The 13,035-nt window shown below is 42.0% G+C and overlaps 1 protein-coding gene across 6 annotated transcripts in view; it reads left to right on the top strand.

The window, feature by feature from the left end:
* DOCK2 (dedicator of cytokinesis 2) overlaps window positions 1-13,035 on the top strand; it is a 409,502-nt gene that overhangs the window by 28,213 nt on the left and 368,254 nt on the right. For all 6 annotated transcript variants that reach the window (XM_032337047.1, XM_032337048.1, XM_032337049.1 and 3 more), the window contains exons 3-6: window positions 4,187-4,227; window positions 5,306-5,361; window positions 5,855-5,951; window positions 8,657-8,805. In XM_032337047.1, coding sequence (XP_032192938.1) covers window positions 4,187-4,227; window positions 5,306-5,361; window positions 5,855-5,951; window positions 8,657-8,805 — 343 coding nt within the window. The remainder of the gene's footprint in view (window positions 1-4,186; window positions 4,228-5,305; window positions 5,362-5,854; window positions 5,952-8,656; window positions 8,806-13,035) is intronic.

Genomic DNA, 13,035 nt, shown 5'->3' with positions numbered 1-13,035 from the left:
TCTCTGTCAAATAAATAGATAAAATCTCAAAAAAAAAAAAAAAGAAAATATGCCCAACTTTCTCTGGTTGTTGTTGATGATAATGATGATTTTTTTAAAAAAAGATTTTATTTATTTATTTGACAGAGAGAGACACAAGGAGAGAGGGAATACAAGTAGGGGGAGTAGGAGAGGGAGAAGGCCTCCCAGAGTAGGAAGCCCGATGTGGAGTTCAATCCCAGGACACTGGGATCATGACCTGACCCAAAGACAGAGGCTTTAACCCACTGAGCCACCCAGGCACCCCTGATTATTGATTTTTAAAAGAGAGAATGGCATTTACTGAATTTGGACACTTACCATATGCCAGGTACTGGGAAAATTCTGAATTTCTTATCTAACTTCAGCTTCATGAGACAAGCACCATTATTATTCCCACCTTCAGATAAGAAAACTGAGGTTCAGAGAAGTAAAATGACTTGTCTAAGATTACACAGATAGTAAGTCATAGATCTCTACTCAAATCAAGGATTTGATTCCAGAGATCATGCTCTTAACCACTAGCTTCTTTTTGATCTTGGTATCATTAGATATTTCAATTATGCAGGAAAGTAAAATACATTCAGGCAATGACCACTCAATGAACAAATAATAACACTTTTTTTGAGAAGTAAAAATTTTAGATTCAGTTGAAAACCTCATTTTATCCCTCTTCCATTTTAGTCTCATCTTTTTGTCTATGCTGTAGGTAACATTTATCCTAAATTGGTATGTTTTCTTCCTGTCCAAGGTTTTATGCCTTTACTTCATAATCATGTTTAAAAAACAGTTTCTGCAACACCCTGTGGGGTAAATGTTATTTCCCTCATTTTATAAATGTAAACACTGAGGCTTTAGTGACCTGACTGAAAATTATGCTTCCTATAGACCATGGATTTTTTTTCCTAATGTCCTGGGATATTTTTAATCTCTCCTCAACTTTCTCCTGACCCTCCACAACTGCTGATTAGAGAATTTAGGTACATTTCATTTTGGTATTTGAGATGTGGGAAGGGAGGAAGATTTGAGAAATTAGTACTTCACGATTGTCCAGAAGAATGGTAAACATTTTCCTTTTCTCATCTTCCTCCAGGATACACTTTGGGAGTTTTCTATTAAAAACAGAAAGGGGGTTGGGAGAGGGGCGTGGGGTTATGGACATTGGGGAGGGTATGTGCTAAGATGAGTGCTGTGAAGTGTGTAAACCTGGCGATTCACAGACCTGTACCCCTGGGGATAAAAATGTATTATATGTTTATTAAAAAAATTAAAATTAAAATTAAAATTAAACAAAACAAAACAAAACAGAAGTGCTTATCTCCTGGATGGTGTTGCTTTTCTTTAACTGGAAAGGGTGTTCAGCCTGGGGGCAAGTACTATGTTACACAGCCTGCTTTTGATCATGGTTTTCATTGTCATGGATTTTACTATGGATGCCAGCTATTGTTATCTGCCTGGTCAGGCCTTGGAGTATAGCCAGATATAGGTGACAGGTGAAAAGATTAAGGAGCTGATAATGGGGAGTCATGGAACTCAATGACCTAGCAAGGGTGGAGATGTCAGAAAAAGTCCTAAAAGCAGCCCTGATGCATTTGAGATTATTATGATCACCTTGCAAGTGAAGGTGGTAATAAGCTCTTCTCATGAGGATCACAGGGGATTCTTCTGAAGTACTTAGCCCAGTACCATGTACATAATAGGTGAACTATCAGCGGTCGTTGAACTTGAATCTTGAAACCAGTATGCTGGAGTAACAGTCAATAGATTCCTTCCCTTGCTCAAGAGTGAGCTGAAGTTCTGATCATCAGAAAAGCTACAAGGTGTGCATAAGTAACTGAGTCTCAAGGGTCTAAGCAGGCAATGGCCCTGGACCAGGGAGTCAAGGGACCCTGACGGAACTCTTGTCACGGAGATGTAGAATTGAGCATGAGCTTTGGGTAGCTACTGTTGGCCCCTTGATTATTTTTCTTTTCTCTGGTAGATTCTGATGGCCTTAGCCGTCAAGTGGATTTAGGTCACTGCAACTAAGAGACCCTTGTCTGTATTTGTAGTCCGAGAGAAATTTTTCTGTATATGTGCTCATCACACTAGGGCTAATGTGGCAGAACAGCATTGAGGGCTGGCTTTGAAGCTGTTCCGATTTGCCCTTGAATCCTGGCTGTGTGATTTAGCCCACTACATCAACTGACTTGAATCTCAACTTCTTCATCTATGAATTGGGAATGATAATACTTAGCTCACAGTATTGATATGAGGACTAAATGAGGAAATGAATGTATAACACTTAGCATACAGCTTTGCATACATTAGGTATCAGTAAATGGTAGCTAGCAATATTCCAAAGATGTTTTTATATCTAGTTGGTGGCATGGGGTTGAACTGCAAACGAAGGAGTTGTTACAATGCAATGTTGTGGAGTGTCATCTCTGTGGGGTTATGGTTGGATTTAAATCTTAGTTATATCACCCACCAACTGTGTGACCACAAGCAAGTTGTTTGATCATTCTGTGCCTATTTTCATTCATAGAACTGAGGCAATAATAATATCTGCTTTGGAGGATTGCTGTGAAGATTAATTCATAATTTTAAAGAAACAAAATAAAAACTTTACTAAAATTCTTAACATGCAGCAAGCACTCAGAAAGGAAAAGTGCTATTGTTAATGGTTAATTATTACCAGCAGTTATGAACAAATTATTAGAGGAGTGTAAACAGAATGCGATGCTTCTTGAGGTTTCCAGCACTGGAAGTATTCCAGTGGTTGGTAAGTTGCTTAGTAGGATCATGGGGATTCAGATATTAAGGGAAGGAAATACTAGGCAACCACCATGCTTCTTCCTCCATCAGACAGGAAACACAGTATGATGGCTGCTTATATTCAAATCCTGAGGTGTTGTCACTTACTAGCTGTGTAACCCTGGGTAGGTTACTTAAGTTCTCTCTGTCTCAGGTAGGCCACTCTTACAAAGTAGGATAATTACAGTTCCTACCTCCTGGTTTGTACAAGGATTAAAAGACTTCATACATGATGATGCTTGGAATAGTACTTTATTCCAAACCTGAGATTCTTTCTCTCTGACCTCCATTCCTTTCTTTGTTGTTTTGTTTTCTTGTTTTTGTTGTTGTTGTTGTTTTGCCTTTTCTTTCCTTCCTTTTCCTCTTCTCTCCTACTTCTCTTTCTGTTTCTCAAAATAGGAGCCACTGTAGCTCTGTAGCTTTAGAATTTTCTTTAGGACCTGACCTTCAAGCTGGCTCATGATTATGAAGAGTGACTTCGCATTTTAACTTGTTTGTTTGGGGGCTTGCACGTATGTCTGTTGAGAACATATTTCGACAACAATCTGTCAGCCTAGTAATGAGGGTTTGCTAATGAGGCTCCCGACAGACGCTTTTTATTTACAAAGATGACAAATGCCGCTACTTGGCTGTGCTTGAATCATTGCAAAGGCCAGTGGACTCATTATAGTCATCAATATTTGCTACATGGAGGCTCATTTTGTTCAAAGACTGTGTATAATTTGGACTTCTGTTAATTGAAACATTTTTGATGTTCTTGCAAAGGGAAGAATCTTTTAAAATTCCTATCCTTTTACCCATCTCTAAATTTGTCTGTTTTGTAATAACTAACTTTTGCAAATCACATATGAGATCCTATTTGCTGCTGTTAGAACTATGGGTATTATTTTAGGATGTTTGACGAGCTCCCTAAGCCTTTCTACATCTTTAAGGCAGAGGTTGAAACATGCACATGAGTATAGGACCAAGTCAGGTAATGGAAATAAGTGAAGGGCTGGATAGAGGCTCGTGAGTTGGAGGCACCTCCCATCTAATGGGACCAAATGGTCTTCACTGTCAGCCGACTGTGGCCATGGGGAAGCACTGGCCACCATCCCTGGGCCTCCTATTTTTTCAGAAGGAGGAAATTTGTATTGCTATGTGAAATCCCTGTCTTTTTAAATGCTTTTTGGAGATGTTCACAATGAATCCAACAGATTTTGTTGAAGCCTGAGGGCTTCCAGACTTGTATTTGTACCTAAGGTCTAAAGCACATGGCAGTAGCTTCTTTGCTAGTTAAAAACAAACAGAACAACAACAACAACAACAAAAACCCCAGCAATAAATTTATAGGAATAGATAAGAGACCTGTTTGTTTATTTTCTCTTTGCAGATTGGTATAGGGGATACCTCCTAAAGCACAAAATGTTACAGGTAAGGCGGATCTGTTTCTATTTGAAACAATGTTGGATGTCTTTACATGAGATTGCAATCCCTTTGGGCAATTATTTCCACTATAGCTCCCCAGCACATTTGTCTCATTTCTTCCTTGAGTCCTGTGCTTTCCCACCTCTACATGTTGGCACTTGTGCCTCAACTCCCTTCCCCTTAAGGCTGACCTCGCTTTCTTTTCCCTCCAACTTTTCCTGATATGCCAATTATATATGATTTCTCCCTTCTTTGAGTCCCCATGGAAATGTGCATGTTTTATTTGAAATTTATCTTCTGCTGCCTTTCTCTAGTGGTTTGGGGGCATTTAACAGTCCCTCACGTCACAGAGTGAAGTCCAGCCTCTGTCCTCAGGGAGTTCACCTGTTCCAACTCCATATTACACCATTTTCCCCATGAGAGCAGCCACCTGTTTTACTGGTCTTACGGCTCATCGTGTCTAGCACAGAAACAGATGCCTCCAGTGTGCACCCTGGTTCATTTATGAAGGAATTTTCAAGTAATTGATAAGTTTTTCTTATTAACTGAGCCAAGCTTTGGGGACAAGGGAATAAGACTCTTGTTCCTTCCTCCCTGACATGCTGATTAGGAGGCATGATCCTACTCTGGTCTCCAAAGAACAATAACATAAACCCTGGGAAAACAGGTCTTTTATCAAAATAGCCCATATGCAACCAAGGACCGCTGTTGCTTTAGGACCTGATGTTCCAGCTGTTTGTGACTGCGAAGGGTGACTGCTTTCCTGGAATTGGGCAGGACAGGGGAGAGACAGAGCATTTTGTCTCACCTAGAGTGAGTCTTTTATGTGCTGCTGTCTTGTCATTTGGTAGGATGGGTGTCCACAATGGGCCTGGAGAATCCTTGGGAATCTAGGGCTATTATGGGATCTAGGACAGCCAACTGGTGGAGAACTGGTAAGAAGTAGAAGTAAGAGAATGAATTATTCCTGTAATATTTGAGAGTTTTACCAGTCAATGGTTTTTGGGAAAAACCATGAAGGCCTGGGGTCAGTTATGGCTGTAAGGATTTGACATTTTATTTTATTTTATTTTATTCTCAACAGGGAATTTTCCCGAAATCCTTTATCCACATCAAGGAAGTGACCGTGGAGAAAAGAAGGTATTTGTCATTCTTCACCAGGCTTGACCCTCCCATAGCTCACAGATATCTCTGTCTTGTCTGCTTTGAAAGCCTGACTTGGCAGATGTGAATCAGCTCATGCCCCTTCTCCATGCCCACATGTATTTGCTTGTCTCCTTTTCCGCATACAGTAGGAGATCTAATCCACATTGATAATCTGTTCAGATCTGATTCTGAGGGGGTATTAGGAAGTTTGGAGAATCAAACTTTTCACCCGCAGCTGTCTTTGGACTGTATTAAAGTTGATTAATCCTGAGTAATGAGCTCGAAGGGCCCACCCCAGTGAAGGAGGACATTAAAAAGGAAGTTCTTTGCATTTACATAATGTAATTGGTGTGGCTATTGGAGGCGGTTTAGTCTCCTGCCAGCAGGCCCCTCTCAGCAGCTGTAGCTAAATGCAAATTTGCCAGCATTTTATCTTGTTAGCACCTGGGTATCAATTTCACACAATTTTGTCTCCCACCTTAAATAGAAATATCGAGAACATCATTCCTGCAGAAATTCCTCTGGCACAAGAAGTGACAACAACACTTTGGGAATGGGGCAGCATCTGGAAACAGCTCTACGTGGTGAGGCCCAGAACCCTGCTCCCGGGGATGGAAGCTTCCTGCGGTCTTTGCTTTGGTTCAGTTTTGGAATTTGGCTGTGAGCAGGGCAGGCCAAGGTAGCTCTTGTGACACAGTAGAACAAACATTATGAATACATGGAGGTCCAGAGAGGTTAGGTAACTTTCCCAAAGCCACACCGCAAGCTTGTGAGCCAGCTGTAATACACAGGGGTCTGATGTGATCCTTCGGTTTTAAAATAAGTTCAAAAATGTTTGTTAAAAAATAAAACTTCCTATCATGAAACTCCACATTATAATAAACCCTGGGGATTTTGGTTTGGTAGTCTGCTGACAATACCTAGAGAAATAACATTCTCATATATTAATTAACTAATGCTATTGTCCTTAGATCCATGAAGAAGCTTTGACCCTGGAAAAACAAAGAGCACATTTTGTATGTGTTTTCCCTGTGTGGAAGCAAATCTAATTTTAAATCCTCCTTTGATGCTTCTAAAGCTCCTAATGAAAGCAATTAGCTAAGAAAACCATTAAGCCGAGAGTGAAAATGTCAACCAAAGCTTACTGCATCTCTGTTAGAGTACTGCGCACACCTGCTGATGTACACATGGTATTTGTAGACTTAACTTTTATGGTCATAAATGTCGATTCCTATGTGGATATTTCATAATATATGGGAATTGGCATATCCTACTCTGTAAGTTTCTCAAAAGTTGTTAGGAAAGTTTAGGAGAAAGTTCATTTGAAGCTCAAGTGGTTTAATTATTCATCGCCACTCCCCCTTTTTAAACATTGCATACACCTACACCATGGAAGCTTGGTGCTTTCCCTTAAGAAATCTTTGAATATAAAGTCTATTGTGCTTTTTATCCTTGTAAAGAGAACCTTAAACCTGTGGTGTTCCAATATCACCTTCATGATTCTTGCCAAGTCTGCATACCAGATGAATAACGTTCACTTAATATCTCAGTTGGCTCCCTTTTTAGTAAACTGAAGTAATTTATAGCATGCCATGTCATTCCAACAATTTCCAATTCTCCAACACTGACCAGATACCCTGTAATTCAATTCAATTCTACCACTGACTCCCCAGAGTCCGTTTAGGATTCTATAGGTTTAAGAACTCAAAACTACTGGATTGCCCTCACTTCAGATGCCAATTCCCAGTCTTGGGTCCCCAGGCTACCCACACTTCTATCCAAACATAGTACAAAATCAGGGGTTCATCATTCCCCTCCACCTCCACCTCAGGTCTCCTAATTATTTAGAACAACTCACAGAGCTCTGCAATGAGGTCTACTTATGGTTAGTTTTACTATAAAGCCTACAATGCAGGGGTGCCTGAGTGGCTCAGTCAGTTAAATGTCTGCCTTTGGCTCAGGTCATGATCCCCAGGGGCTCTCTGCTTAGCAGGGAGTCTGCTTCTCTTTCTCCCTGTCCCTCTCCCCCTGCTCATGCAATGCAGGAACAGCCAAATGGAAGAGATACACAGGTAAGGGAACTAGGGTGGGTGAGCACAGAGCTTCCATGCCTTCTCTCAGCATGCCACTTTTCCTGTACAAAGATATGTTCACCATCTGGGAAGCTCTTTGAACCTTATTGATTGAGAGTTTTAATCAAAGTTTCATTACATAGGCATGAGTGATGAAATCTTTAGTCATTGTTGATTGAGCTCCTTGAAGGGGAAGGGTGAAGGGGGTGGGGCTGAAAGTTCCAACTTTCTAACCACGTGGTAGGTTCCTCTGGCATCCTGCTCCCCATCCAGAAGCTGTGGAGGGGGCCTCCATGAGTCATAAACTCAGGTATGGTCAAAAGGGGCTCATTATGAATAAGAAAAGAGGCTCTTAGCACTCAGGAAGTTCCAAGGGCTTTAGGAGCTCTGTGCCAAGAACGGGGGACAAAGAACAAATACATATTATTATTATTATTATATATTTATATAATTTTATACATGTTTAAAAATACTACATTATTATTATTGTTGTTCATTATTATTCCACATGCTTTCCCAAATGGATAGCCAAAAGTTCTTGGCATGATTAGAAAAACATTATTCAAATAAATACAATGAAAACAAGGCAATGTTATTAAATGCTTGCTATATAGTACCTGTCAAAAGCTCTGCACTCGAGGCTTCTCTCTCCCTGTTAACAAAAGGAATTGAGAAATGTGAGAGCGGAGTTAAAGATGTATCACCACGTAACTGCACCTTTCTCCTTCCTTTCTATAGAAGGATGGAAGGAGAATCACCGTATGGGTCTATGTTATTTAATGTTGGGTCTTTGTATCACCAAAAGCCATTCCGTCCCATAGGTTGCACATGTCACACGTCGGAGAACACTGCCCTAGAAATAGGCCTTTATCACCAGAAAAAATGGCCCTGGTTCCCAGCCCTAAAGGGCTTGAGCTCTGGGACCTGCATTATAGCAGCTTTCATGGCATTTCTGATGAGAGTCAGAGATAACCCTTGCTTTAACCAAGATGTGATTGGGATTATTACTTTCATTTCTGGAAGTCTCTGTGGCCCAGCAGGAAGAATTATGTGAACGATGGAGACTACCACCCAATCCCTTGGCAGTTGTGTAGGGACCAGGAGAGATGCTCTCACCACGGCCCCTGAACATGCTCGACTAACTTTGGCACAGTTTGCCACACAGATGCCCACACACCCTCTGCCCAGGTGACTGTGCCTTGTTTCCTATCTTGTAGGCCAGCAAAAAGGAGCGGTTCATGCAGGTGCAGTCCATGATGTACGACCTGATGGAGTGGCGGTCCCAGCTCCTCTCGGGAACTCTGCCCAAAGACGAGCTGAAGGAACTGAAGCAAAAAGTCACATCCAAAATTGACTATGGCAACAAGTAAGACCTTCTTTCCTCAGAAAAGATGCTCTCTTCTCCTACCTGCCTCCCTTCTTCCCTGTCTCCCTCCAGAGAAACTTGGTTTCATTTTTAGATGTGCGTTTGCCACTTTCTATTTGAGAGAAGAGTGTTACCAACGCGGTGCTTGTGTGCCTTTCTCATCACCCCCATGGGACCTAGGGACATGCAAGCGGAGGAAGGGCTTGCTTATGCAGTGGTTATTACTGGCTGAGAGATTTAGGACACTCATTTAACCTACTTCCGAGGGGCTGAGGAGCACAGTCATGCTGGTTCACTTTTGGCTTAGTTGTCATTTTATTCCTACACTGAACAAAACTCTCCCTTATATATCAGTGTGAGACCTAATGTCCCTTTCCCCATCCTAAATTACCCAAGCCACGTGCCATCAACTAAACTTATATGCATGGTTTCAGAAGTGTTTCCTCAAAAGGGAAGAAGCAGAAAGTGGTTGCAGTTGAATGCTTTGAAGAGAATATGAGAAAATTTTTTGAGGCAGGACAACCCACTGATAATAATGGTAGTGTTAATAATATTACAAGTAACACTTAATCTGAGCTTATTATGTACCAAGCTTGATGTTATTTATTTATTTATTTTTTAGTTCTTATAATAGCTTTATGGGGCAGACAGTTTTATTATCCACACTTGTTTCCAGATGATGAAACTGAGGCCCTTATAGAGGTCAAGCAATTTGTCCAGAATCACATAGCTAATAATGGCAGAACCAGAATTTAGACAAAATCAATCTGACTCCAGAGTTCATAGGACTGCCACTATGCTACCTGGATGCATTTGAGTACTGTAAGGCCTCCCCTCCCTCCTGCTTATTTGGGTGACCTCTAAATCCTACTCATTTGCTCATTTATCCCAACAACAAACATGTACCAAACACTTATGACTGGTCTGATACCTTGCTGGCTGTTGAAGCTGTAGAAATAAAAGTTCCTGTCTGCTAAGGAACCACATTCTGGTTAGGAGTGATCTACAAGCAAACTGATGATATGTATTGTGATAAGTTTGATGGCTTATGAAACAAGAGTACTCTTAATTTAACTTGGAGAAGGAAGTCAGGGAAGGCTTCCTGACGGAGGTAACCCTGAGGGAAATTTTAAGTGAAAGATGAAGTATTGAGTTGGGGGGAGTGGGGAAGGAAGGTAGGAGTGCATGAGAGTATGGCAGGTTTAGAAGATTGTGAAGTGCATCAGAAGCCTGGGCCATAAGACCCAAGGGGAAAGTAGAAAGAGCCCACTTAGTGGAACAAGAAGGAAATTTCCTAGCAACCAGGCTTTCTTGCCTATGTCATATGTACCAGATCCATAGGCACTAGGAAAGTCAACATGTCCAGCTTACAGCTGCTTCCCATATGAGGAACACAGTCCCTCTGTTGGTTCCCCGGCTGGCAGCTGGCAAGTGTGTCCAAATCTGCTTATACTGCATGTGATCCCAAAGGGACAGGAAGGGTTTGCCACCCAGCTGCTGCCGCCACTGGTGCACTGACATCGTTAGCTGAGTACAGTCACAGCTGGGAGTGTAAGTATCGAGGGAGTTTTGCTCCTTTGCAGTAATGGCATCTGTGACCTTCAGATGTGGTTTCTTCACAGGGATCCTAAGAAAAAAGGCTAAGGATGGAAGAAATGGTCACTGCTCATAGGAAGTCTTCTCTGATTTTCCTCTACCTACCCCTGCTGTGTTAGGTGCCCTTGCAGGTCCCTTGTCCCCTCTGCAGTAATCACCTCGTTACTGGCCTGTCTCCCCTACTGTGATGGGAACTCTGTAAGACAGTGGCCATATAATCCATCTCTCTGTGTCGGGAACAAGGTCTGCCTATGGGAGGTGATCAGTGAATGGTAGCTGGATGAGTACGTGAATGGCGCTGATGGGGAAAGGAGGAGACGAGGGTCCTGCCCAAGTCTGCTGTGCCTGTGCAGCATTGTCTGGGCCAGCCCTGTGCTTTCAGTTTTAGTCACTTCCCTAAAGGGGAAGAGGCATTGTTGGAAATGGAGGCCCTGAACCAGGGGGCCCCTTGCTTCTTGCCTCCTTTCCTTGATGACTTCCCTGCAAGGGAAGGAGATTTGGTCACCTTCATTTATCACTGGCCTGATATGTTTGGAGCTCAGAGCTCTAATATAGGGTGGATGGCTTCCTGAGAGACAGAAGGCCAGACCTTGGGCAGAGTGTCAGGAGCTGTATGAGGGGCACACCTCACACTGTGAGAGTCAGGGAATTTAGTGCTGCAGGACTGATCAAAATCAGCTTATTGCTCCCATCATTCACTTTGTTCCTTCATTCAGACATCAAACTTTTGTTGAGCACCTGCTAGGCCTTGAGGATACAGATATTTACAAAATATAGCTTCTATGTCAACACTAAAAAGCAAGCAAGGAGAACTAATAATAACTCACCCAGTGGTTACTATCTACCAGGTGCTGTTTTAAGCACTTTCTGTACATTAATTCGGTTAATCTCATGACAACTCGATAAGGTAGGTAAGTGCTATTTTCACCCCTCTTTCTCAGATGAGGGAACTGAGGATTGCAGAGTCATTAGGCCATTTTGTCCCAGATGTCTAAAATTTGCACCAAGTAGCTTGGTTCCAGAGTTCAAGTGCTTAACTTGTACTGTATTCTATTGCCTCCGAGGACAATGGTAGATTAAGATGAGAGACAGAGAAGTGAACAGAGAGCTGAGTAGGAAGCCATGCCTTTCCCAAGAGCAGGAAGCATGGAAAGAGAGTGGGGGAGGGAAGGAAGTGGCTGACACCTGCTGGAATCTAACAAGACTAGTGGGAATTATTAGATAATTGAGAAGGAAAGAGGGGTGAGAGAGTGATAGAGAGAGAGAATGTGGGAGAAGCTCAGAGATTAACAGGAACATGGCGGGGAAGACACACAGGGGGCCGGAACCTTGAGGGCCTAAGTGCCAAATAAAGAAGTTTGAATTTGTCCAGAGGATGACCATGAGCCACAGAAGGACCCATTTCTGTTTTCATTACCACTAGTTTTTTTTGTTTTGTTTTGTTTTTGAAAAATGCTTATGGTGGAGACTTCCCCAAACCCTTGTTTTGGGTTTACTTTATCGCCTTCCTGAACAGAAGAGAACAGTGTAGGGCTACCTCTGAGGAAAAAATGTAAAAATGCTCATTTCGCCAAAGAAAATGGTATGCTGTTCAGTTGGGAGACAGCCTCTTCTGACCCTGAGTTATGGGAATTCTGGCAGTCCTGCCTGGCCTGTGACTACTAAAGCTTCTAAAAATTCCACATGAGACTAGTGGTCTCCTGTGGTCTCCAAGGAGTGAGGAATCCTCAAATGACTCCTCCAAATCCCAAGATAGCTGGACCCTAAAGAATGTTTTATTCATACATTTTAGAACCATAATCCACTCTGATAAATTTTGAAGAGAAAGAGCTAGAGAGATCTTGGCATTAAATTATGTATTGGCTATGCTCCATCTTTCCTGAGGTCATGCGAGTCTCTGTGCCCCATTAGTTGAAAGCATTTATCCTCCTTTAGCTTCACCCGTTCGGCAGCATGGTCAGGCAGCATTGTGAGTCCTATCTAGTTGGAAGTTAATTTCTTAATGAATGTGGGCAAAAGGGTGAGCCTTGACTCCCTTCTGTTTGCATTTAGATGAGATGAGGGATGTGCTTCTCTATCTGGTTCTCAAACAAGACATGGAAACTTAATCTCCTTCATTTGTCCATACTGCCCTTCCACAGTCAGTACTCAGGAATGGTGCCTAAGTAGGGTCACTGACGACCTTCTCAGTCTTATCAGCCCACTTTCCCTTATCTTCTTTGTACGGACAGCTGAGGTCCTCCGTCCCAACATCAAGTGCAAAAGCAGCTTCAAATCCAGGTGTCTGCAAACCTACCCTTGGTGCCCTAATCCAATACTGCTCCCAAGTGCCTCCCATGTAGTAAGTATACAAGAGAGGTTAAGAGTGCAGACCAGGATGTCATATTATTTTTTTAACTATCTATGTGACCTTGAGCAAATTAATTAGCCCCCATATCTTTGGTCTTTTCCCATTTGTAAAATGGAGCTGTTAATAGTATGTAAAGTAAATTATATACATAAAACATTTAACATCATTGATGCCAATCAGAATGACAGATGCAGTTGGAACAAATCAATACCAAGCAGGGGAAAGCTTATGGCCTGGAAGTCGAAGAGCTAAAGAGCAAGTTATGGATAACAAGCAATATATCT

This window comes from Mustela erminea, chromosome 3 (genome assembly GCF_009829155.1).
Source record: "Mustela erminea isolate mMusErm1 chromosome 3, mMusErm1.Pri, whole genome shotgun sequence".
NCBI lineage: Eukaryota > Metazoa > Chordata > Mammalia > Carnivora > Mustelidae > Mustela > Mustela erminea.
The sequence above is the reverse complement of the archived record's forward strand: the minus strand, read 5'-3'. Positions and strand labels throughout refer to the sequence as shown.